Source organism: Vombatus ursinus, unplaced genomic scaffold (genome assembly GCF_900497805.2).
Source record: "Vombatus ursinus unplaced genomic scaffold, bare-nosed wombat genome assembly UNPS02014926.1, whole genome shotgun sequence".
In the NCBI taxonomy this organism is placed as follows: Eukaryota; Metazoa; Chordata; class Mammalia; order Diprotodontia; family Vombatidae; genus Vombatus; species Vombatus ursinus.
In genome coordinates this window covers 6393422-6419913 of record NW_020954704.1, presented here as the reverse complement: position 1 = coordinate 6419913, position 26492 = coordinate 6393422, and the positions used below count along the sequence as shown (strand labels likewise).

Sequence of the window (26492 nt, the reverse complement as noted above, 5' to 3'; positions counted from 1 at the left end):
TATAATTTCTTGATATACGGTAGCAAGACTTTTTTGTTGGAGAGATAGTGTCATGATTTTTCAGAAAGTTTGATAATTTTAGATTAGCTTTCTTTGACCTATTTGCCCGGTCAATTGTTATGATATTCAATTTTTTTTCTTTTTTTTACTTTGGTTTTTTTTCCACTCATTTTGTGGTTTTGTTTTAATTTTTCTTGTTTCATTGAGTCATTTTCTGTTTGATGTTTTCTAATTTTCATGGTATTTAGTTCTTAGAAAAGGTTTTCCATCATGTCTTCTAAGGGGTTGATGCCTTATTTGTTGTAAGGTTGCTCACTTCCTTGGGTTTAACACCCCACCTTGTGTCTCTGTCCTAGGTATTTCCTCATAATGTTTGTTGGATTTCTTGGTTTGTTCATATTAACTGTTTCAGGGTCTCGGTTGGGGACAGGGAGGGGGCGTGTTCTATGCTTGGGTCAGACACTGTTCTTGCACTCCTGAAGGGAATGAGCAGGCCTCACCTGATTCCATATGTGGTGAACAAGATTAGGACATTCCCCCAAGGGATTCCAGTGCTGCCCCAGCATTGGGCTTTGCCTTTCCCCTTACTGCCAAGCCCAGGGGCATACTGCCAGCACTCCTACCTAAGCTACTGTGAGGACTCCCTATCACCACATGGCTCTGGTCTTTCTCCCTGCCTTAGGTGCTGCTATAGCTTTTCCCACACTGAGTCCCTACCAGAAGACTTTGGGGTTGCCCCCAACTGTTCTTTGTTCAGGGCTCTTCTCTTGCCAGTGGGCTGGAGCGGCCCCTTCCTAGGTGGAGGCCGCACTATTCCTTTCCAGTTGCCCAAGTCTGCTTTGTACTGCTCTCTTGACCTGTCCCAGCTAGTCCATTTCAAGGTTCCAGCAGGATTTTGTCAGTGCTTCTGTGCACTCATAGGCCTGGTGCAGGACTCTGTATGTGATTCTCCTTATTTTACCAGATAATGGGACATTTTTAGTTTTGGGGAGATGTTTGTTGGGGGATCTGGGCTCCTATGGGTTACCTCACCTTCCAGTGTCTCAGTTTCCTCCTCTGCAAAATGAAGGTGTTAGACTAGATATAAGATCCCTTCCAGCTCTGAATCTCTGGACCCTTCTCATTTTCCAGCCATAGCCTCTGCCCAGACCCCCAACTTCAAGGGAAATTGGGCAAGGAGAACTCTTAACACTCTTCCAGTATATCATTTTTCTTGAAGTTAAGGAAAATGAAGCTACATACTCATTAATCTAATAATCTTTCTCTGCTTTCTGTCTCCCTTTTCTCCCCTTCTCTCTCCACCCCCCCCCACCCCAGCTTTGTTGCTTATAACTTTTGTTTCTTGTAATTTAGTCTGGTACCTTCTTCCATTTAGCTGTTTAGCTGTGTGTCAAGTTGTGGTTTGTTTTTTTTTTATGTATGTGTGTGGGTTTTCTTCCCACTCTGCTATGACTCAGTGAATGGATTTTGCTTAAGCTGCTTTCAGAAAACCCACAGCAAGAAGGAGTGCATGTCCAAGTCTCAATTTGTTACTCAAACTTAAAAGCAGAGAATTTACACCCAATAATGAAGGGAGGTGAAGAAACTTAAAAAGTTTCTGACTTATGATAGAAGCCCATACGTGTACACTTATTCCCTCTGACCCAAGTAAAATATAGGTAGCATTATGAACAAAAAATTCCTCTTGCCTCTGTGTTTGAGATCGATTCTGGGGTTTCTTTCAGGAGTACAAATTGCTGGTAGGCATGCTGTGGTGGTTGGACGTAGCAAGATTGTTGGTGCACCAATGCATGACTTGCTTCTGTGGAATAATGCCACAGTGACCACATGCCATTCAAAGACTATCCAGTTGTCTGAGGAGGTAAGATCTTCAGGGAATAGTGTATACCTAAGGTTTATCAGTGTTAGCTGTCCAAAGGTGTGCTATGTCATAAGGGTGCAGGGAATTGGATGTCACAAAGTAGCACTTGGACAGTGGCAGTTTGTTTTCTAACTATACTGAAATCCTTAGCACGGAACAGGAATAAATTCTGATGTCTTTGTAATCATAGGCAAATGTCTAAATCAAGATGTTCAGCCAGATTTTTGTATTCATAATAAGATGAGGCTAATGCTTCTGTGAACACAGATGTGTCTTGTAGAATTGAAGGAGATAAATATCAGAAATAGCTTCTCTTGGGATTTTTAGTAATGAGTCTTTGGCTCATTTGTAAGGCTTTCCTCTGAACCTCTCCCCTCAAATATCCCCAGTAAATTTCTTTCACAATGTCCCTACAAAGAACATGGTCGTATCCCTATTTTATAAATGAGGAAATTGAAACCTAAGAAACTAAGTGACTTACAAGGCTTGTCTGAGATAGCTTAGAGGAAAAGACAAGATTCCTGATGTTGCCTTCCCATCCCAATGCCCTTTCCATTTCTTGACTGTGTTTCTAGTATCAATTTCTATTTACTGCTATGATTGTTTTTGTTTTGTCCCCCCTTTTTTTGACAGGTGAATAAAGCTGATATTCTTGTGGTTGCAACTGGACAGCCTGAAATGGTGAGAGGAGAATGGATTAAACCTGGAGCTATAGTAATAGACTGTGGAATCAACTATGTTCCAGGTTGGTGCTCCACTTGCTATTTTTGGAAGTTGGGGAGGGTAAAGGAAGATCCTTTGACTCATTGGAAATAAGCCAAGAACGTACATGTTGAATGGAATGGTGATGAGTGAACTATTCTAGAACTTGTGCCATTTATGGACCTTAATGTGATGGGGAATGGGAGGGAGTAAAGATGTGATTTTTAGATGACGTTGATGAAATCTAGTCTTACTGAATAAATATACAGTGTAGCATCTAGGCTTTGTTTCAAGTCTTAAAGTGAAAGATAATCTTCTTTTCCCCTTCTAGTCTTAAATATGAGGTACAGTTATTAAATTGCTAAGAAAATTAGTCACTGTCAAGTTTTCACCATATTTAATCTCCCTCCCACTCTCTCACCATGCTTTTAAGGCAGTAACTCATAATTGATAGCTCATTTTTCCTGCAGTGCAATTACCTAATGGATTATAAAGAAATTGCTCTCCTACAACTCATCACTTTCTCTGCTTCCTGATGATATCAGAGTTTCTTCTCTTTAAGATCTTATGTCCTCTATATAACAAGATTTCACCCTTTGCCATTCTTCACCTTTATCCTTTGTGAGATGCAGAGAGATAGAATAAGAAAGTTAATAGATGATGGCTGGTTATTCTTGTAGGTTTTCATAGAATGTTTACTTGAACTTGAAGCTTTTATCTGTCTTCCCTACAATCTGCCTTTCTTAGAGAATAAATATGAATAAAACAAAAACAGCTCTTTCTTACTGTTGTTCCTCTGAGAATTGTTATTGTTAGGTTAGAACATATACACACATAGTTGTCTACAAAACTGGTTCTCCTGTTGCATGAGAAAGAATAAAAAATGTGACAGAACAATAGAGTGAATGAATCCAAAGGCTAAACTTTCCAAATGTCCTTTTGAATAGATCCTTGTCCCCTACAAAGTGATGCTCATGTCTTAGTTCTTATTTTAATTATTACTTTTAATATTAATTTATTAATTCGTTTAAATAATTAAGTTAATAGTAATTTGATTATTACTTTTGCTTTAATTATTACTTTTGTAGTATATTCAAGGGATAAAATAACATTGTCCTACCAAAAACCCAAGCGGCCTCTGCCAATTGAAAGTAGAAGAGAGCAGTTGGGTTAGTGAAAAGAATGGAGACTATGCCATATAAGGATCATCTGATGGAACTGGGAATGTGTATCCTGTAGAAGAGAAGACTTAAAGGGGATATGATGGCAATTTCCAAGTATTTGCAGGGCTATCATGTGGAAGAGGGATTAGACTTCCTATGTTTGGCTGTAAGAAGCCAAACTAGGAGTCAGGTAGAAGTTTCAGGAAGGCAAGTTTCAGTTCCATGTAGAAAAATACTTCCTGATAACTTGAGCTATCTCAAAGTAGAATGGGCACTGGTCTTCTTGCTGTGAAATGGTGAGTTTCCCCTCATTGACTAGGTCTTTAAGCAGAGGCTGGAGGACTTTTTGTTGGGGCTGCTCTAAAAGGGATTCTTCATCTTGTAGAGGCTGGATTAAAGGGCCTCTAAGGACCTCTCCAAATTTTAGAGGCTGAAATTCTGTGAAAGCTTCCACATCTTCACATTGAAAAATGGCCAATCTGGTAGTCATACCTTTCCTAAGGCAGTCAAAGAGCTGAGAGAGAGATTAGACTATCATAAAATTTAGCCATTCTGGAGGAAAATTGAGATTTGTGATTTGTACAGTAGGTTTTGGAAATTGTTGAGTGGTTGCTATGCTGGATGTTATTTATTGAAAGACTGAGAGGGCTACAGTACTTCATGAAAACAGGAAAGCAGTCTGTAAGCCCACCTTATTATTGGACTAAATCTGAGAGTACAGAAAAAGAAAAGTTTGAAGTGAATCCAAAAACTAAGCTATAGGTAGTAGTTGACTATAACATGCTACAGTTTCATTAATTGGAAATGTTACTCTGAGCCTTTTAGCTTAAGAGATCCAGGAATAAGTGTTCTTTCCCAGTTTACTGCTCAAAAACAAACAAAACTTCTCACAATCTAAAGCTTTCACAGGAAGTTCTGGCTGTTGTGAAGGTAGAGAAGCAGCAACAGCAACATCCCTTATATTTGCATGGTGTCTTATCCTTTTCAGAGCCCTTGCAATTACATTATCTTATTTAGTTCTAGAAACGCTTCTGTGAGTTTGGTAGGGGAGGTGGCATTTGCCAGCATTGCAGAGGAGGAGGCTATAAAGGCTGAGCGTGGATTAGCCATGTCAAGACACAAGACTCCTACATCAGTGCTCTTCCCAATATAGCCTTCTTCATCCCTGGAGAACTGAAAGCAAAGAAAAGTGGTGACTGAAACAAGATTACATGCAAATGTTGGAAGGCCTTGCTCACAATGGAATTCCAGATTCTGGCTCTGAACCTTGGAGCTGCAAAGTCTAGACCTTCCCCTTTCCTAGGAGAAGCAGTGAAACTGAGTGTGGGAGGTGCTTTGTGTGAGGGAGTGTATGGTGTATCCTTTGCTTTTGTTCTTCCAAATAGCTATTCTTTGCTGGTAAGATTTGTAGTTGTTCTTGGCATCCTTTTGAGGAAAGTGTAATTACATTCTTTGCCTTTTGCATACATTTATGGAGCTGCTCATCTTTGGAATTGGATGTTGGATTGTTCTTCAGCTCACGCAGGGAAGCTTAACAGAATGCTGACAGTTGCTGTAGAAACGGAATCTGGCAGCTGTGACAGGGTTCAGGCTTTGTGCACCTAAAAACTCTTTGTAGGCCGTGGTAAATTAACATTTTAAGAAGGGTTCATTATGGAACTGTTAATTGGCATAAAGAATAAAGAACAGCTTTGGTTTTCTTCAATGCCTGGTGTCAGGCAAAAGGATTTTCCTGTTAGTCTATCAAAGCCTAAGCATTTTATTGTTTTTCCATCTTTTTGTGTTTGTTTATTTTAATGATTTAGCAACTACCATTTATCTTATTCTTTTTGAAGTTGAAAATAGCAATAGCTTACCATAGCCATAGCAGATTTTTTTTTAATTTATTTTTTCTCCCCAGTTACATGTAAAAACAATTTAACATTTGTTTTTAAAACTTTGAGTTCCAAATTCTCTCCCTTCCTCTCTCCCCACCCCCCTTCATTGAGAAGGCAAGCAGTTTGAGACAGGTTATACATGTATAGTCATGCAAAACTATTATTCACGTTGTAAAAGAAAACATAGACCAAAAAACTCAAGAAAAATAAAGAAAGTTAAAAAAAAGTTCAATCTGTATTCAGGCACTATCAATTCTTTCTCTGGGGATAAATAGCATTTTTCATCATAAGTCTATCAGAGTTGTCTTGGATCATTGTGGTTATTCACAGCTGAACATCTTAAAATATTGCTGTTTCTTTGTACACAGTACATTTCACTTGGCATCAGCCCATGCAAGTCTTTCTAGGTTTTTCTGAGAGCATCCTGCTCATCATTTCTTACGGTACAATAGAATTCCATCATAATCACATTCCACAGCTTATTCAGCCATTTCCCAATTGATGGACAACCCCTCAACTTCTATTTCTTTGTCTCCATAAAAGAGCTACTATAAATATTTTTGTACATATAGGTACTTTTCCTTTTTTTTTTTATCTCTTTTGGGATACAGACCTAGTAGTGGTATTGCTAGGTCAAAGAGTATTCTTGGTTTTATAGCCCTTTAGGCATAGTTCCAAACTACTCTGCAGAATGGTTCAATCAATTCACAACTCCACCAATAGTGCATTAATGTCTCATTTTTCCCACATCCCTTCCAACATTTCTCATTTACCTTTTCTGTCCTGTTAGCCAGTCTAACAGATAGGAGGTAGTACCTGAGAATTGCTTTTAATTTGCATTTCTCCAATCAATAGTGAGTTAGAGTATTTTTTCATGTGGCTTCAGATAGCTTTGATTACTTTAGCTAAAAAATAACCATACTTTTTGATCATTTATCAATTGGGGAATGGCTCTTATTTTTATAAATTTGGTTCAGTTCTTTATATGTTTGAGAAATGAGGCCTTTACCAGAGAAACTTGCTTCAAAAAATTCTTTCACAGTTACTATTGCTAACTGTATTTCCCTCCATCCTATTCTACTGCCTACCTTTATTCTATTCTCTCTCTCCTTTCACTGCCCCTCTTCAAAAGTGTTTTGCTTCTCCCCCAATCTGCCCTCCCTTCTATCACAAACCCCCACCCCTGTCCCCTCCCACTTTCCTGTAGGGTAAGATAGATTTCTATAGCCAATTGCGCATGTATATTTCCTCTTTGAGCTATTTCTGATGAGAGTAAGGTTCACTGACTCTGCCTCACCTCCCCCCTCTTCCCCTCCACTGTAAAAGCTTTTTATTGCCTCTTTTATGTGAGATAATTTACCCCTATTCTACCTCTCTCTTTTCTGTTTCTCCCAGTATATCCCTCTCTCACCCCTTGATTTTATTTAGAAATCATCCCTTTATAGTCACACTATACATGTGCCCTCTTTCTATATATACACTCCTTCTAACTACCCTAATAATGAGAAAGGTCTTATGAGTTACAAATATCATCTTCCCATGTAGGAATGTAAACAGTTTAACCTTATGAGGCCCCTTGTGATTGCCCTTTGCTGTTTACCTTTTTATGTTTCTCCTGAGTTTTGTATTTGAAGATCAAATTTTCTATTCAGCTCTGGTCTTTTCAAGAATGCTTGAAAGTCTTCTATCTCATAGAATGTCCATTTTTTTCCCCAGAAGGATTATACTCAGTTTTGCTGGGTAGGTGATTCTTGGTTGTAATCCTAGCTCCTTTGCCCTCTGGGATATCATATTCCAAACCCTCCAATCCTTTGATGTAGAAGCTGCTAAATCTTGTGTTATCCTGACTCTGGCTCCGTGATACTTGAAATATTTCTTTTTGGCTGCTTGTAATATTTTCTCCTTGACCTAAGAACTGTGGAATTTGGCTATAATATTCCTGGCAGTTTTCCTTTTGGGATCTCTTTCAGGGGGTGATTGGTGGATTCTTTCAATTTCTATTTTACCTTCTGGTTCTTAGAATATCAGGGTAGTTTTCCTTGATAATTTCTTTAAAGATGATGTCTAGGCTCTTTTTTTTTTTTTTGATCATTGCTTTTAGGTAGTCTAATAATTTAAAAATTCTCTCTTGGATCTGTGTTGCAGGTCAGTTTTTTTTTTCCAATGAAATATTCCACATTGTCCAAAATTTTTTTGTTCTTTTGGTTTTGTTTTATCGTTTGTTGATTTCTCATAGGATCATTAGCTTCCATTTGTTCCGTTCTAATTTTTAAGAAATTATTTTCTTCAGTGAGCTTTTGGACCTCCTTTTCCATTTGGCCAATTCTGCTTTTTAAGGCATTCTTCTCCTCATTGGCTTTTTGGACCTCTTTTACTATTTGGCCTAGTCTGTTTTGTAAGGTGTTATTTTCTTCAGTATTTTTTTGTGTGTCTCCTTTACCAAGCTGTTGACTCGTTTTTTATGATTTTCTTGCATCACTCTCATTTTTCTTTCCAATTTTTCCTCTACCTCTCTTACTTGTTTTCAAAATCCTTTTTGAGCTCTTCCATGGCCTGAGACCAATTCCTATTTTTCTTAGAGCCTTTGGATGTAGGAGCTTTGACTTTGTTGTCTTCTGATTGTGTGTTTTGATCGTCCTTGTCACCAAAGTAAGATTCTGTAGATTGAGGGTTTTTCCCCCCCCACTGTTTGCTTATTTTCCCAACTAATTACTTGACTATTTACCTCTGGTAAAAGGGCTCTGCTTCCAGTGTGGAGGGTGTACTACTTCAAGGGTTTTGTGCAACTGTTTTCAGAGATACTTCTAGGGACCTGTAATTTTTCAGTTCTTCCAAGGTGGCATGATCTAAGGAGACATATTTACTACTCTCTGGGCCTCTACCAGTTGTCTTGTGGTCTGTGAGTGACCATAAACATCTTTTCTGCCCTGGAACTGTGAGGAGTGTCTCTCCTCCCCACCCCCCACACTTCTGCCACAAGCTCTGGTGTACTGATGCTCCTCTTCGTTCTGAGACTGCCACCCAGTACTGGGACCCAGATCCGAGTATGTACAAACCAACAGAGTTCTTCCTCAGTGCTAGCAAAAAGACCTTTGTAATCTTCTTCTGATCAATTGTTCTACTCTTTACCATCTGTGGGATGAGAGCTCTAGAAACAGCTGCTGTAACTGCTGATTCAATGATTTCCAAGGCCTGCTCTGGTTTGCTGTGGCTGGGCTGTGATGGCACACTTGCATTGGACTAAGCTGTCTTTAGTATCTATAGGCAGAGGGGTCTGGAAACCACTACTGCTGCCAGGGATTCAGTTGCCCCAAGGCTGCTCCGTGTTTGCTGGGGCCTGGCCTGTACTGGACTACACTCCTCTCTCACCCTGGTGCAACAGATCTTTCCTGCGAACTTTTCAAGTTGTCTTGGGCTGGAAATTTGTTTCACTGTCTTTTTGTGGGTTCTGCTGCTATAGAATTTGTTTAGAGTCATTTTTAAAGGTATTTGGAGGAGTTTAGGGGATAGCTCAGGTGAGTCCCTACCTTTACTCCACCATCTTGACTCTGTCTCCCTATCTTATTCTTTAAAGAGGAAAAGGGAATTATACCTGGTAGGACCCAAGATCTTAAGCCCACTTAAGTTTCTAGTACAAACTCTCAAATAACTGTCACTCTATCAGATACTACAGGAAACACAGCTATGAAAACATTGGATGAAGAGCTAAAAATTCATGAGAATTTGGTCTGGTTATTTCCTTTATCTGTAAGGATTTTTCTCTTTTTAAAAATTATTCTGTAGATAATGGAAAACCTAATGGAAAAAGAGTTGTGGGGGACGTGGCTTATCATGAAGCAAAAGAGAAGGCTTCCTACATCACGCCAGTTCCTGGTGGAGTTGGACCCATGACTGTGGCAATGTTAATGCAGGTACTTCCATTTGCAAAAATAAATAAATAAATAAAAAGCATTTTATGTAATAACAATCAGTACAACAGACAATAGTTGTTTGTCATATCCTTCGGTTTCAGAAATGTTTCGAGAATAGACTCAGAAGAGATAAATAAGTAAATTAGCCTGGCAGAGAAATTTATGTGGAGATGAAGATACATAAACATAGAGCTAATTATCTGTTCTAAAGGAGTAGAGCAATGGCACAGATGATCTCTAAAAATTATTTATATTTGATTTTGAAATGTTGATCGCTCACTTTCTCAACACATCCCAACCATGAATGGAGGGAGGCAGCCCAGGAGTCTGTTGGTTGGCAGTACTGAAGCCAGGCTGGAATGAAAACTTGCTGAAATTGAGGCACAATTCTTTATCGTGAGGTAATAGAAAGAACACTGAATATAGAGTCGAGAGATTTGGGTTCTTGTCTTGGTTCTTCTACTCACTCACTTTTTACCTTGGGAAAATCATTTAAGCTGTCTGGGCATCTGTTTCCTAATCTATAAAGTGAAGAAACATGGCCTCTAAGATCCTTTCCAGTTCTAAAATAATGTAATTCCAAGAATCTTGGGTCTGTCGGCCATTGAATCAAGCTAGGTGGGAGAAGAGAGTGGGGGGGGGGGGTTTATAAATATTCTTTGCCTCCTAAAATTAGGTATAGAACAAATGATTTTAGGGATAGAAGTGAGGCATCCATTATGTTATACAACTTGTACCTCTTTTTTTATCCCCTACCTAGGATAGATAAGGTGTTTTGGTCTTTTTACCAGACCCATGATTTCTTTTGAATAGGGAACTCCCAGGAAAGTAAGTCCCTCTACTGATGAAGTTTTTCAACTTTGCAGTCTTAGATTGCTGCTTGGAGAGCAACTGAGAAGTTGTAGCTATGCCATAGTCATGTTACAAGTCTGTATCCAGAAGTGAGACTTGAATTCAAGGCTTCCTGACTTGTCAGCTCTATCAGCTAAGCCATGACTGCAGTAATAACAATAGCTGACATTTATATTATACTTTAACACTTACAGTGCAGTTTGTATACATTATATCATATAATCATGAACCCTGTGAGGCAGGCATGTGGGTATGTTAACCCCTTTATGCAGTTGAAGAAACTGAGGCTCAGAGAGGTTATATGACTTAACCAGGGTCATGTAACTACTAAGTACTGGAAAAAAAATTCAGACTTAGGCCACCTCTGACTCTTAAGTTCAGTGTTCTTTCTATTACACCTGGTTGCATTTTTTTTAAGGCGTCATGGTAACTTCATAGAAATTGCCTAGTTCTATCTCTTCTATGGGCAGGTGTATTACAGATGAGGAACTTGAGGGAAAGAAGCCCAGTGACTTACCCTAGGACCCAGTGAATGACAGAATTAGAATTATAACTCAGATCTCATAACATTTACTTAGCACACTGTTAAGCTACTTGTTCTTGCTTTTTCACAGATATAGGATGTCCCAAAAAGTCTTAGTGTAGTTTTAAGCTTAATGGCTTAAAGAATATACTGGAATAGACAATAGCTAGTAAGAGTAAATAGTGATAAAAGATGATTACTGTGCAACAATTTGAACACCATTAAACGAAGCAGCATAATGAAGAACAGCATTCCAGCAGTCAGGTGACATCATTTCAAATCCCACCTCTTGACAGTTAATAGCTGTGTGACTATGACCAAGGTGCTTAACCTCTATGAGCCTCAGTTTCCTCAACTGAATAATGGGGATTATTACCTATAACACTTAGGTTTTTGTGAGGGACAAAATGAGATAATTTTTTTCATTACTACAATAGATCTACAATTTCCTCTGACAGGGTATATCACTGCCCATCCATGCCTCCCCATCTTGTTCAGTTTATACCTTTATACTTCAAGAATTTGACTCTGGAGGCCTACTTGTTTTATGATAATAGATGTAAAACAAAATACTTGTAAACATTAAAATCCTCTATGTCAGCTATCATTATTGTTGTTGTTGTTGTTATTACTCCAAGATGTCTTTCAAATTTTTTGAGTGTCATTTGCTTTTAATTTGGGCTTTCCATCATACATGTGACTATAGTATGGTATATTGGAAGATAGCATCCCTTGCCAGTTTAACAGATTGTACCATTTCATTCCATTGAGATCTTTAACTTTGTTCTGTGGGACCTTGCTTTGTAGGGTTTGTGTTATCAACTAAAATAGCTATATGGGCAAACTTTAAAAAAAAATTCTGACTGCTGCCATAAAATTACAGTATCTCACATTCAATAGATGTGTTTAGGGAAAGGTAGGACAAAGTTTTTGATCATTTAAGAGGGAATATTTTTTAAAATTTCTAATTCACAACAGAATAGAAGGAAGTTTAGAAGGGAACCTACAGTGAGGGTGATGTAAGTTAAAACTAATTTAACTTTAGTATATATTTTAAATTATGAACTTTATGTAATAGATTAATGGTTTCACATACAATCATCTTTTTTGTCCTTTGTATATGGAAATGTTCATGTTGCTGATTTTCTAGTTCCTAATTTTAAATATATGTATACTTTCTGAAAGGTATGCCAAAAAATGGAGCATCATCACTTATGAAAATCAGATAATTACTTCCTTTTGTAAGGTTATGTTAATCTTTTGTGTATGTTTTTATTTAGAGCACAGTAGAAAGTGCAAAGCATTTCCTAGAGAAATGTACACCAGGAAAATGGAACATCCAGTATAACCATCTTAGCCTCAAGACCCCTGTTCCAAGGTAATTTTACTGCTGACATTAGAACCACCTGTCCTGAATTATGTAATTAGTATATGTGTATGGTATTTCTAGAAGCAGCTTACTCTGAGGGGAAGTCTATTATTAAATTGACTGAATGAAGCACCACATAAAATTTCCTCCACATTTCTTTAAAGTGACATTGAAATATCACGTTCTTGCACACCAAAGCCCATTGGTTACCTGGCTAAAGAAATTGGCTTGCTCTCTGAAGAAGTGGAAATGTATGGTCAGACAAAAGCCAAGGTTCTGCTGTCTACCTTAGAACGCCTGAAACACCAGCCTGATGGAAAATATGTGGTCGTAACGGGGTATGTTTTTCTGATACATGTTACCAAGTTGATTGATAACTCAAAATCGAACTATAGATTTTTTCCTCTTTTTTTTATGAACTTTGTAAAATATCAACATATAGGAACATTTCATTGACTCCTTTTTTTCTGTTTTAATAGCATTCTTATTCTTCCCCGCTCTTCCCTGCATCTCCCCTGCCACTCCCAAATGAAAGCCCTTCCATTGTAAAAAAAAAATACTATGAGCAAAAGAAATTTACACGTCAATCATGTCTGAAAATATAAGCTTCATTCTTCACCTACAATCCATTACTTCTCTGCCAGAAGTTAAAAATCATGTTTAATAATCAGTCTTCTGGAGTCATTATTGATTTTTATGTTGTTCAGAGTCCTTAAAACTTTCAAAGCTGTTGTCCTTTACATTGTCATAGTCATTGTCAAAATTGTTCTGGTTCTGCTCACTGCATTCAACATTAGTTCATACAGATCTTCCCAGATTTCTCTTAATCAGCCCCTCTTGTCATTTTTTACAACTCAGTAATATTCTGTTACACTCATACATGAGAATTTGTACAGCTCCCAGTTGATAGGTCCCGGCTTTGTTTTCAAATTGATGCTCTAAATATTTTTTGTACACACAAACAATCTTTTCCTTCATTTCTTATCTCTTTGGGGTATGTGTCTAATAGTTCTTGCTACCATTTCTAATGCATACAGATTTCCTAGCCTCCTATGACATGGAGGAAGAGATGGTTTATTTTTCAAGTTAATTCGTCTGCCCTCATTTTATAGATAGTGAACTATCTCTAAGGAGATGAAGTGATTTGTAGGGTTGGGACTAGAATGTAGGTTTCTCAACTTCAGTTCAATGCTTTTTCCATTCTACTTTAGTAAGAGGAACATAGAGGTTAAATGGAAAAATGGTGATCTTTATCTAATTTGAGGCTCAACCAATTTCCTGTACTAACAGATAGACCAATGACTGTGGTTTCTGTTGTCCCCAAATAGTGTAGTGGCTACTTAGTGAAGGGTAGAAGCAAAGTAGGACATTGATTTAGTTTCATAGTTTTAGGAACTGTATCAGATCCCTAAATGGAAAATGGAAATGATGCCATCTTAGGCATTTCTTTCTCAGATTTTTTTTAAAATGGTGGAATTCTTTCATGATGACAGTGGGGTAAGGTCTCTGTGTCGGTTTTATTCTTTACACCTTTTATTCCGTATTTCTTGTACCAAAACAATTATTAAAGTTTCAGTAAAAAATTCAATGAAATCCAAGTACTGTAAATAAATTGATTTCTTTTGTTGTTGGTTTTTTTTTTCCTCGTTTTTTCATTTTTATATTAAAGAATAACCCCTACACCTCTGGGAGAAGGAAAGAGTACAACCACACTAGGGCTGGTTCAAGCTCTGGGAGCACATCTTCACCAGAATGTTTTTGCTTGTGTTCGACAACCATCTCAGGGCCCAACCTTTGGAATAAAAGGTATTCATTGGTCTTTGATACTATGGTCAGTGAGAACCTTCTCATTTCATTTGATTGGATTTTTGTTCCCTGCAGTAGAACCCTTAGATTCTGGCTAGGCCAGGTATCTTCTGATGGTTATAGGAGTTCCAATGTAATACGATTATTAACCTGCTCCAGATGTAGTTTGGGTGAGGGTTCTTGTCAGATCTTTAACAGGATTAGTCCTATTCCTCGCCTGCTGTTGCGGTCAGTACTACAAAAGGATCCTCTGGAATTCTGTTTATAGGAAGTAATAACTTATTGCTCAACGACATGACACTCATTTTATATACCTATGTGTAACATTAATGTAGTGCGTCTGAGGTGTTACAAAATACTTTCCTAATTGCACTTTTGTGAGATGGGTAATATTATTTTCTCCATTTTATAGATAAGGAAACTGAAATTCAGGCATTTGTCCATGGTCAAATGGTTAAAAGTATCCGAACAGTCATTTGAACTGTGGTCCCCCAGTCCCAAGTCCATTTATCTTTCCACTACATCCTTCTGTCTTAGTTAGTTGTTACTTATCTCTAATGAATGAAAATGAGCTCTAAGCAGGATTTGTACACTTTTCTTAAAAACTTCTCTCAACATAATTGCCATATACTTCCAATTATAATTATAAGAGCAGAACCTTTTACTTTCAGCTTTTAATTGGCTTCTAATACAACTCTTGTTAATTACTAATATAATTTCATCTTTGCTTGTATGACAATCTGTTTAATGTAGCAATTCTCATTAACACTACTCAATGCTCTTCTTAGCTTCATCTCTTAAACATTTTTTATTAGTTTATTTACCTTTCAATTCTGCCTTTACCTCATCTTAACCTTTCCTTAAAAGCATCAACTAACATAACTAGAAAAATTTGTTCTCTTCTTTTTAAGCCTTGCACCTTCCTATTTGATTTCTCAGACTCATTTGTCATCTTTTCAGTGATTAATGACTGCCCTAGCTCAGATATCCCTTCTTAGGCTAACTCCTTAGTATGTCACAATAGTTTGTCTTTCTTATTGATCCATGTTTACAACTGAGAGACCTTTGGATCTAAGCAAAAATATAGCAGTAGTAACATTTCATGAAAGAGCTTCCTATGTCAGCATATTTAGAGAGATGTTTTCTCTGTGTTTCTGTATCCCTTTCCAACATCATTATGGCATTTGTGATACTACTATTTTTAAAATTTTAACCACTTTGAGTGAATGACTTTCCAAATCTTTTATATAATTCCTTGTCTCCTTTATATTTTTAAAAATTTCTTCAGCAAGCAGTTGGCCCTGACAGCTTAATGATTATTCCTTCCCAGTGGAAGGGATCTTCTTCCATTGTCTCTGTCCATTTGCCCTTGTATTTTTGAATGAATTTTCTTTTTGTAAGTTCTGCTTTCTTTACTTCATACCAGTTCCTTTTTAAGGGGAAAAAAACATTAGTTCATTTTCTTGTGGAATTGTTTAATCTAATTGAAGAATATTAGCACTAAAAGGGAACTTGGAGAACATCTACTCTAAGATACTAATTTTACAATTGAAGAAACTGAGGACCAAATAATTAAGGAACTCTTAACTGAATGCTTGATTTTTTTATTAGGGCTTATTTAGTTTTTCTCAAAATTGGTGCCATTGGGGAACGTATTTCCAATGCTAATATTATTTTTACTTTTTATAAAGATAAAGGGCTTTATTTTAATATTCATAAATGGAAAGCAGATATAATCATGAACAGATTTGTCCAAATCATTGCCAAAAATATATAGCCAGCTGTCTTAATTGATAAGAAGTTTCAATTTCTTCTTTTTTTTTTTTTTTTTTTAATTTTTAAGAGAAATTTCAGTATAGCTGCTGATTAGATACGCTTATTTTTGACCTGACTTCTAGGTGGAGCTGCAGGAGGGGGCTATTCTCAGGTTGTTCCAATGGAAGAGGTAATTTTCATTTTTCTTGGTTTTCTAAAACTGAAGCTTTTTTATTTGGCAGGTAATCTCTTTCTGTTAGTATGTGAGCAATTTGCTACTCAGCAAAACTTCTTGAAAGGAAACACTTCTTAATTTGTCAACTTGTTGCAAACTTATTTCATTCATATGCCTGGCCTTTAAGGGTTAAGGATGTCTTTTGCCTAAACATTAATTTTTAAAAGTTTCTAAGCCAGTGAATGAACTGGATCATGAGATTGGGAAGGAGACCTTTATATATATTTATAAAATATAAGAAGATATCAACACTCAGCGAATTTTAAAATGTTGTGACTCAAACAAAGAGTAAACTAGTTCTTAAATATACATGAGTTGTGTTGAAATATAACTACCTAGTGAAATGCTAACAACAGAACTTTATTACTCACTTATGGGACATGAAAGACAAATACAGTTGAATTTTTTAAATGTTCCTGTAGCTTACCCTAACAGCAAATGTCTTTTCTGAGTTCTGGACCATGTTATTTAGGAAATGCCACATTGACCATGTTTGGGAGGGGTTCTTTATGTGGGTAGATTATTGGTAATTTTTTTTTCATTTTCACAAGTTGTATGGTTCAGTTGCCACAGACTGCGTGTTATAGAAATAATGGGAAGTTGGAAAATTGATGTGAAGAAAAAAAATTTTTTTTTTTTTAGTTCAACCTCCATCTCACTGGTGACATCCATGCCATTACTGCAGCTAATAATTTGGTTGCTGCTGCTATCGATGCCCGAATATTCCACGAACTGACACAGACAGACAAGGTACGGTAGAATATTTAGAAAATAAAACTAAAGATCACCTGAATTTGAAGTATTGTTTATATGGCTCTTGGTGGTGATAATATGCATAAGATGATGCTTTTGCCTTTAAAAGACCTATTTCTTCTTTTCTTCAAGGCTCTCTTTAATCGTTTGGTACCTTCAGTCAATGGAGTGAGGAAGTTCTCAGATATTCAAGTCCGTAGGCTGAAGGTAAATTTCCATTTTGTTTTGTGATTTGAAGGAATCATACTGGGGTAGGAAAAGGAAGTGAAGCTTCTAATGGCCTGTTGTTGAGTCAGTCATTGTCGCATCTACAACTGGGGTTCTAAAGACCTCATTTTACTTAAATGATGCTGTGACAGGGACTGGTGTAGACTGTTAATGATTTCAGCCACAAATTTCAAGCAGCCAGATCTCAGATGAAACATATATAATCTCTGTACAATCTCACCAAAAGGAGATTTTATATGCTAAGGCTAATAATGCTTTTACGCTTACAGCACTTTTCACTTTTTTCAGTGTTCTCACATCCTTTATTTTGCGTGTTTCACAACCATCTATTGCAGTGGGCGTTGTCTCAGTTTTACAAAAATAGAAATTGAGGCACAAAAAAATGAAGTGTAATACCTAAGACTGTGCATCAAACTGTAGTCAGGGCCTGCACTTAGGTCTCCTGAGCCCTAGACCCAGATTTTTTTAGGTCTCCTGAGCCCTAGACCCAGATTTTTTTCCAGTATAAAAGCAGGAGGCAACCTGATACCTCTCACTCAATTATTTGCATGCTTTTTGACAGCTCTTAGCATATCTGTCATCTGTGGTCACAGGGTCATAGATCTAGTTAGAGCTAAAAGAAACACCAGAGGCCATAAAATCTAGACTCTGATTTTAGAGATGAGGAGCCTGAGTACCAGGGACAGTTTAGTCTTCTGTCCAAGACTGCACATAGTAAACATTAGAGCCATACAGGGTCTTTGAATGAATGCCCCCTCCTAATTTAGGGATTTGATATGGATATTGGTATATCAGCAGCAAAATCCATGTGATTCCCGTGTGAGAGACTAAAGATAGGTAAAATTTATTTTTTAGATATTGTGGGCTAAAAATCAGGGAGTGTAGTTTTAACTAAGAAAGTTTAGTTCCTGTCTGCCACAAGATTGGAGCAAAGGAAAACAAATTCTTTGTTTTTCGAAACAAACAGGGGTGCCTCTTAGTCCCTCATAGCTATGAGAAGGACTCAATAGGTTGTGCAGTAGTTGAATGAAGTTGGTTTGTTGAAATGATCTCTGCCACATTAAAAAACTTGGCAAATTGCTCATACTGTCAGTATGTTGGTGTTTGGAGGCTTTGGGTGAGTGAGGTTTGTGCATGTGCGTGTGCGTGTGTGTATGTGCAGGTTGGAGAGGGAAGTGGAGCTGTGCTTTCTAGATTTTATTTACTGAATATTTTAGAAAAGAATCACAGGAGGGGGGAATGTTTTCTAAAGGAATAGATGCAAATATATAATGATCAGTAATCTGAAGTAGGTTTTTGGAGTTTAATCAAGAATAAAATTTCTGTTTTAAAAATAGTTTGTGTTTCCCAGTTGATGTTGACACCCAGTCTAATAAACAAAACTGGTCTTCTAGGGTTCATCATCATTCTACTGACTTTTCTGACTTAGAAATACTATTTTCATCTCTTAACTTTGCTTGGAAAGTATTTATTTTCCAAGGAAATAAAGATTTTATATATGTTTTTTCCTTCCCACATTTCCAGAGACTAAGAATTGAGAAAGACGACCCTGCCACCTTAACAGATGAAGAAATAAATAGATTTGTGAGATTGGATATTGATCCAGAAACCATAACCTGGCAAAGAGGTATCAGAATGATATACCATTCTAGTTTGTATTTCCATTTAAGCCAAGAAAAGTAAATGTGTGCGATTTATAATGTTCCTTTGACCTTTGTGTGAGTCACAGCCAGCATAAACATTGCTAGGCTCAAATAGCCTCTAAAGTTATGTATGTTGCCCTGATTTGACTAGTCCTTGTTAATCAGCTGTAATCAAGAAATACTTTGCTTGAATGGTTGAGTATTCTTAAATTCCAGATGTTCTGTGTGAATTGAATGAGGGTTCCCGGGAGAAATTTCATTCGTAAATATAAGATAATTATTCACCACTTTTGCTTTTTTATTTTAAAATGTTATGAATTGTTGATATAGTAAAGGTCATTTAGAAGAGAAAGGCTGGCAAGATGATATGAGAAAGCAGAGGTTTTTCTCAGAATTCAAATCTAGTATAAGTGACTTTATTTTAGTTGTAGTCTTTGTTTGCCTAATCATTTTTATCTCATTTTATTCAACTATTATTCCAAACTATGAGGTAGTCTTCAAGTCTCAGTAACTTGGTGAATGTGAATACAAAATATGCCATTTATTGGTGAGTTGCCTGACTTCTTCGTATGGCCCTAATCTTTTATGTAAAACTACCATGACCTAGAATTTTGTTTGATACATTAGCCAGTGTCCCTTTCTTCCTCCTCCTTCCCTTCCCCAGTCCCAAATAAACACCTTTTACATTTACCTAGTGGGGAAAATTTCTCTTAGTCATGACTTTTTGCAAACTTAAGCCAAAATCATTGACTTTTTATTATTGCAGTTGGCCCAGTGACTACTGCTAGGTAATGACAATTAATGTGATTGTTTTAATGTCAGAAACAACATTGGGTAGTTTTCAACTCTCTGTTAGAATAACTTTGAACAGATGGCACAATGACTCATCAAAGAATATTCTAAGGATTACTTCTGAAATTTAGTTTCCCGTTCACTTTAGTTTTCTGCTTTATGTATAATTCATACTTTCTGTCCTACAGTAGAGGTAGAGAAAGGAAAGGATTTGAACACATCATAGCGACCACCAGTCCCATTGCTGACTATATTTAATTAGGAGAAATAGTAAAATTCAGAGACACAGACCTCCTTAACCAGCTACATTGATAAACTCCATATCTTCATAGGATGTTACTGAAACTATGGTCATGAGAACTCCAGTTGCTGACACCCAATTCTTTCCAAAATGCATTCATTTTTGCCTGGTTTATGACCTGTTGTAACTTTTTATCATGGTTCCAGAAACCAGTCAACCATTATAGATTGGCAAAATAGATCTTTTACTTTGGAAAAAAGTAAACTAGTCTCAGTTTTGCATTAAATGTGTGATATATTTGAGGACATAAATGAAAACCTATTTCCTGTGAAAATATTTAATAAAAATATTTCTTAGGGGACTCAGGTCTCAATTTTTGTGAGCTGAATGAAACTTAGCATACTACCTTACTTAGCATTTTGAATTTTATTATTATTTAGATATTTCTTTCTGATTCCTTATTCCATGTTCTCTTGTGTTCCCAATAGGCCATGAACTATTGATTGGATATTATTCATTGTTTGATCATAAAATTTAAATGGTATCTTAAAGACATAACTGTTTGATTTTTTTAATATTACTTTTTCTTTGTCTTCCCCTTACTTTGGTAGTGTTAGATACCAATGACAGATTCCTAAGGAAAATCACAATTGGTCAATCACCAACTGAAAAAGGACACACACGAACGGTAACTTCTTTTTGCTTTTTCACTTCAAATAAATACACTTGCATGAATTAAGTTCTACTTTCCTTCCCTTCTGTCCCCTCCCCCACTTCATACCTACCCCTGTTTTAACAAATGCTTCTTTTGCCTTCTCACTTTTAAAATGAAAGTGAGTAGGTGTGTGTGGAAGAGAGCTCTGACAGCTTTTGCAATGAATTTCCATTTACCACCTGAAAAGTTTTTCCCAGAATATTTGCATGAAGATGGATAATCTCAAGTGAATATCTTTGCATGTCATTTGCTTATAACTAACTTTTAAAAATTAGTTGTATATTCCATCAAATTAGAGAGCTTCAGTACTTAGAGTTGAGTGGACACTGTCATTGAGTGTAACAACTCCTTATGTGGGTCTGTATTATTAGATAAGCCATAACTACTCACAGATCACTAGTGTGCTTCACTGAAATTAAGTATTCCTCTAGAAATACAGTCTCTATTGCTTGGGGCAGAGAACTAGATAGTCATCTTGGTTTTGCTGTTAACTCTTTACCTAGATATAGTTGGCTTTTTTTCCTTAATCATTATTTCCATCCCCCATAGACTCAATTTGACATCTCTGTGGCTAGTGAAATCATGGCAGTTTTGGCACTTACCAGTAGTCTAGAGGATATGAGAGAGAGATTGGGCAAGATGGTGGTGGCAAGTAGTAAGAAAGGAGAGCCGATCAGTGCCGAAGATTTGGTAAGATGCATTTTTAATTCTTGAAGTCCTAAAACATTCCATTTGTTGAGTGCATTTAACTTTTTTTCCAACATATGTTTGTTATTTCATTTTTATACTGGTAATGACTATGAAATAAATACTGTAGGTCATGTTGCTGCAGGTGAAGCTACTAGGGCTTAGCACTGTCAGGTGACTTGCTTGAGATCATCATCGTAGACAATCAAGGACAAAAGGGGGGGGCAGCTAGGTGGCGCAGTGGATACAGCTCTGACCTTGGAGTCAGGAGGACTTGAGTCCAAATCTGACCTCAGACACTTGACACTTACTAGCTGTGTGACCCTGGGCAAGTCACTTAACCCCATTGCCTCATAAAAAAAAAAAGAAAAGAAAGAAAAGAAAATCAAGGAACTTGGATTCTCTTTCTGGATTTTAGATTCGTTTTCAGCTTTGGTGGGTCCCAGTTACTTCCAACTATTACCTTATTTACTTTCAAGCTGAGACATTATGACAAATGATGAGAAGAAAAAACTTTTGTTGAAAGGTATCTAGCAATTTAACCCTTAGTCATAATGTTGGGGATTTATTCTTTGCCATTGACATTTTGATGGTGGCATTAGCAACCTTGGCATAAGTGATTAGTAGAAAAACAAATGTACTAGTTAATGATTATTATTAGCCTCATTTTCTTGAATTCTCAAGATTTTTCTGTGTTTAACTTTATGCTAAAGACAGGTAAAAAAGTGATGTAACTTCTAGATGCTTTAAACCCAAGGTAATAAAAATGATATAGAAACCAAAGAGAAATACTGATAAATGGCTATAATGGATGTAAAAAAAAAAAGTTTAAAAAGTTTTTACTTTCTCGTTTTGACAAAGTATATTAAATTATGTAGACCAAACTAGTGTTTTGGAAATATCTTTAGAATTGATACTTTGGTATTTCAATGGATCTGTGGTTTTTTCAATGTTGGAATTTCCTTCAACAGTACAGATTGCAACCATCTCATCCTGGGTGATTCTTGTCCATGTTTTCTGACAAATCTTTGACAGAATGTCTCCTCAATACCCTGTGGATCTTCTTTAGATCCCTTATCATTACATGGCTGTGAATGTAGCAGCACACTGTCTATCCATCCCTTACTCTTACTGCATGGTCAACCTCTTCTAGTCCCTACATCTTTGTCACAGTCTTCTTTCACTCCACTTTTGGTATGCAGTTCTTCATTAGTAATTTGCTGCTCTGTGGGTAATTTGAAACTTTATGTCTTTGAAGACATATCTATGATTCCGTGACTTGTAGGCATGGGATATCATGGAATATTTCTTGGTGTTAGAAAGATGGGGCTGTGTTTCAGGGTGAAACTTGGGGTCATTAAAAGCATCATATCAAGGGGCAGCTAGGTGGCGCAGTGGGTAGAGCATCAGCCTTCGCCTTCTGGATGATTATGAAATCTCGTTTAGGATCCTCCACAATGTTTTGAGATCCTTTGCAGTCAGTCAGCACAGTGTCGTTGGTGAATAGGAGCATCTGGAGAAGTTCACTGCCCATAAGAAAGTGGTATTTGAACTTCTTCTTGAAGGAATACTGGGATTCTATGAGGAAGAATTGGAGAGGGAATAAACTCCAGGCATGAGGGACAGCCACTGCAGAGAAGCTATAGGTAAGGAACAGAGAGGCCAGTTTGACTGGATCACAGAGTATAGTGTGGAGAGTCACATACAGGAGGGATGGAAAGGTAGGCTGGGGCCAGACTGCGAAGGGCTCTAAGAGCTAATTAGAGGAGTTGATATCTTAGCATGGAAGCAATAGGGAGCCATCAAGGTGTATTTAGTTAGGAGTATGATATGGTCAGATCAGCATTTAAGGGAAATTACTTCAGCAGCAATATGGAGGATGAACTGAAGTGGAGAACAACTTCAGGCAGAGAAACCAATTAGAAAGGTGTTGTAGTAACCTAGGTGAGAGGGCTAAACTGACTTGGTAGCAATGAGAAGAAAGAATAGGCCATAAGAGATGTTGTGGGATAGAAACAGCAAGATTCAGCAACTGGGTTGGATATGTGGGGGTGAGGAAGAATGAGCAGTGCAGGATAATGCCAAGAATAACTGGTTTTTATAATACCTTAAAGAGTTAGGTATAATGCCAAGACTATGAAGAGCCTGGAGAAATGGTGGTGCCTCTGACAGAAAGAAGGGAGGTTGTGGGGGAAACAATGAGTTCTGTTGTGCACATTTCCTGTGGCATTCCGTTTGAAATGTCCAGTGGTCATTTGGTGCAGATTGAAGCTTAGAGGAAAGACTAGGACTGGCAGTTTACCTGTGAGTGGTTGGGAGAGATAGATATTAGATTAATTTCAGTGATGTGGTCACTGGGGGATTGTAGAGCCTCGGAGGAAGTATGGAGGTGCTCACAGTTAGGGAGCACAATATGGAGCAAACAAAACCAGCAAATAAGACTTAGAAGGAACAGATAAGGAAGAGGAGGAGGGTGGTTAACAGTGTTGTTTGCAGCAGAGAATTCAACAAGGATGAGGATCAAGAACTGTCAGATTTGGCACCTGAGAAATCAATGATAAGTTTAGAAGAAGCAGTGTCAGTTGTGATGAGGTAGAAACCAGATGGCAAAAAATAGAGGAACCTGAGGGGAGGAAGTGGAAACAATAAATGTAGAACTTTCTCTAGGATTTGGCTGAAAACGGGAGGAGAGATAAAGGACAAAAACTTGGAGGAGGTGGTAGAATATAGTGACAGTTTTGTTAAGGATAAGAAAACTTGGACATGTTTGAAGACAGTAGGAGAAGTGGAAGATTAGGGAAAGAGGGCATGATGAAAGTTGAAATCTACTGGAGCAGCCTGAAAGGAGATGGCATCAGTGACTTATGTAGAGATTGGCTTTGGCAAGAAAATGGACTTCTTTATATGTTTGTTGGTCTTTTCCAGATGCTTATCTCATCTCTTCCCCCACTCCCCACCCCCCTCACTCCCAACTTAATGCACTTTCTACTTCCTCATGTCATTCTTCAGTGAATGTGATGTTGAGTCCAGATGTGGTGCCTTCACTGAAGAAAAGAGTTTCAAATCTGGGCAGATCTTTTCTTTTTTTCCCCCCATCTTTGCTAACCTCCCAGTTCCATCCTTAAGTACTCTTAGGATGATTTGGCAAAATTGGGTTTCTCACAAGCTTTCTATAAACTTGTTTTTCCTTCTACTGCTTCTCTTTCTTTTAGGAGATAATACTACTTATAATCTTCCAGCTGTCTTATCTAAAAGATGTTGCAAAGTAGTTTATTATAAACTATATTTTGTGATCTTTGACCTTGGCTTGGTTAGGAATTCTTCCCTCTATAACTCTGAAAGATAACTTCTACTGTTTTAATTTTTTATGACTATAATTCGTTTGTATATTCATTTCTTAATCTTGAACCCTATTTTCCAACCTCTTTTTCTGTACCCACCTTTGCATTGAAATAAATGAGCATTAAAGTATATGTTGATTTAATTTGGTGAGTCTTACAGCAAGTTCTTTTGGTGTTGCATTTTGTTTTATAGATATCTTTTGTTTTTATATCACAGTTATTAAAATGGATTAAATTCTTTTTACAGCTCCTCCACTTGTTTGCAGCACATATTTGGTAATTATCTGTGTGGTGATCTTACATATATTTTTCATGAGTACTACAATCCAGTATACTCTCCAAGTGTGCTATGACTCTTGGAGAATTTCAGGGTCACCTCCATGCTATGATGTGATATCAGAGCAGACATGAAACTGCTGCTCAAACCAATGTGAGGACAATTCCTATATCTGTAGGTATGCTTGCTGGTCACCCTTGCTTCCTGAGGCTCATTTCTCAAGGATAGATACTTTTCCAAAAGTCTACTTAAATGTTATTTTTGTCTAAGAAGCTTTCTTATTAAGAGAACAGTGGTAACTTCACATATCTAGGTTAACTTTTAAAATGGTGTGATTTATTTGAAATTACTTACTGAAATATGTATGTTTTCTGGAAGAGGGGAGTTACTAAAAGTTTATACTGTATGTCCATGCTTATAGGGAGTGAGCGGTGCTTTGACAGTGTTGATGAAGGATGCAGTCAAGCCCAATCTCATGCAGACATTAGAGGTGAGCCTGGCAGTTTTTAATCACCCACTATTTGGCTTTAGCACAGAATGAAACATACGTGAAACACACAAGTATTCTCTAAAGAGATATTCCACTAGTGTGTAGCATATTCTCCATCCCACCAGTTGATTCATATGTATTTTCTCAAGTTTTTCCACAACCCACAAAACAAAAATCAATTTGGCAAATGTGTATTAAGAAGCAACTCTGTGCAATAATCATGCTAGACACTGGGAATATGAAGACAAAAATGAAAAAGTCCCCTCCCTCAAGAAGCTTGCATTCTGTTGACATCCCCCATTTCTTTTTGTTATTCATAAAAGTTTAACAGTAAACCTTAGTAAACAGGTAGTACTAAATAGCTCCCTTTGAGAGGCAGTTTTTCCTGGTTCTCATTTAGAGTTGGTTGGGCCCTTGGACCTCTAAATAATATCTAGTCCAGACCCTTCTTCAAGCAGGCCCAGAAAGGTCTCGTGACTTGCCCCTGGTTGCCCAGGTAGCCAGTGGCAGGGCAGGGATTTAAACTGGGTCATCTGATGTTCTGTTGTAATCCAGATTCTCATCTCAAAATTAAGGTTAGAACTATATCTCATTTCTATCTCTTAATATTCACAGGGGACCCCAGTGTTTGTTCACGCTGGACCATTTGCCAATATTGCACATGGAAACTCCTCAATCATAGCCGACAGGATCGCACTGAAGCTCGTTGGCCCTGAAGGGTTTGTAGGTAAGAGTTTAATTTTCAGAATAGAAAAGGTAAATCACCCTATGTTATAAACTAAGCAACAGTGGAAAAGGGTTGGGTTTTCTCTTGCCTTTTTGCAGTGACTGAAGCAGGATTTGGAGCAGACATCGGAATGGAAAAGTTTTTTAACATCAAATGCCGATATTCTGGTCTCCGTCCTCATGTGGTGGTACTTGTTGCCACTATTAGAGCTCTCAAAATGCACGGAGGAGGCCCAACAGTAAGTACTAAGATCCAGTGACATTTATTATAAATGGGTCATTCATGTAGCAAACACTTAAGTACCTACTATGCGAAGAGTACTGGGTTAATAAGCGCTGCAGGTGAAGCACCATACTTGGGCATCATTGTAAGATAAAGCAGTGAGAGGGCTAGTGCCTATTTTTGTTTGGATGTTTTCTTACCAGGCCCTCATGATGAATGATCGCTTTGTGAAAGAGAGAGAGAGAGAGAGAGAGAGAGAGAGAGAGAGAGAGAGAGTGTGTGTGTGTGTGTGTGTGTGTGTGTGTGTGTGTGTGTGTGTGTG

The 26492-nt window shown here is 37.4% G+C and overlaps 1 protein-coding gene across 2 annotated transcripts in view; it reads left to right on the top strand.

Annotated features, from left to right (window-relative positions):
- The first annotated feature begins 1727 nt into the window (after positions 1-1727).
- Positions 1728-26492, top strand: part of MTHFD1 (methylenetetrahydrofolate dehydrogenase, cyclohydrolase and formyltetrahydrofolate synthetase 1) — a 44547-nt gene continuing 19782 nt past the window's right edge. The window contains exons 1-15 of one of the 2 annotated variants that reach the window (XM_027843723.1): positions 1728-1861; positions 2495-2606; positions 9387-9514; positions 12170-12267; positions 12423-12596; positions 13928-14064; positions 15963-16009; positions 16697-16804; positions 16940-17014; positions 18560-18662; positions 20323-20399; positions 20976-21116; positions 25153-25221; positions 25837-25948; positions 26047-26186. In XM_027843723.1, coding sequence (XP_027699524.1) covers positions 1787-1861; positions 2495-2606; positions 9387-9514; positions 12170-12267; positions 12423-12596; positions 13928-14064; positions 15963-16009; positions 16697-16804; positions 16940-17014; positions 18560-18662; positions 20323-20399; positions 20976-21116; positions 25153-25221; positions 25837-25948; positions 26047-26186 — 1596 coding nt within the window. In that variant the 5' untranslated portion in view covers positions 1728-1786. Of the gene's footprint in view, positions 1862-2494; positions 2607-9386; positions 9515-12169; positions 12268-12422; positions 12597-13927; positions 14065-15962; positions 16010-16696; positions 16805-16939; positions 17015-18559; positions 18663-19148; positions 19226-20322; positions 20400-20975; positions 21117-25152; positions 25222-25836; positions 25949-26046; positions 26187-26492 lie in introns of those variants that run through there. The other variant, XM_027843725.1, reaches the window with a different exon arrangement.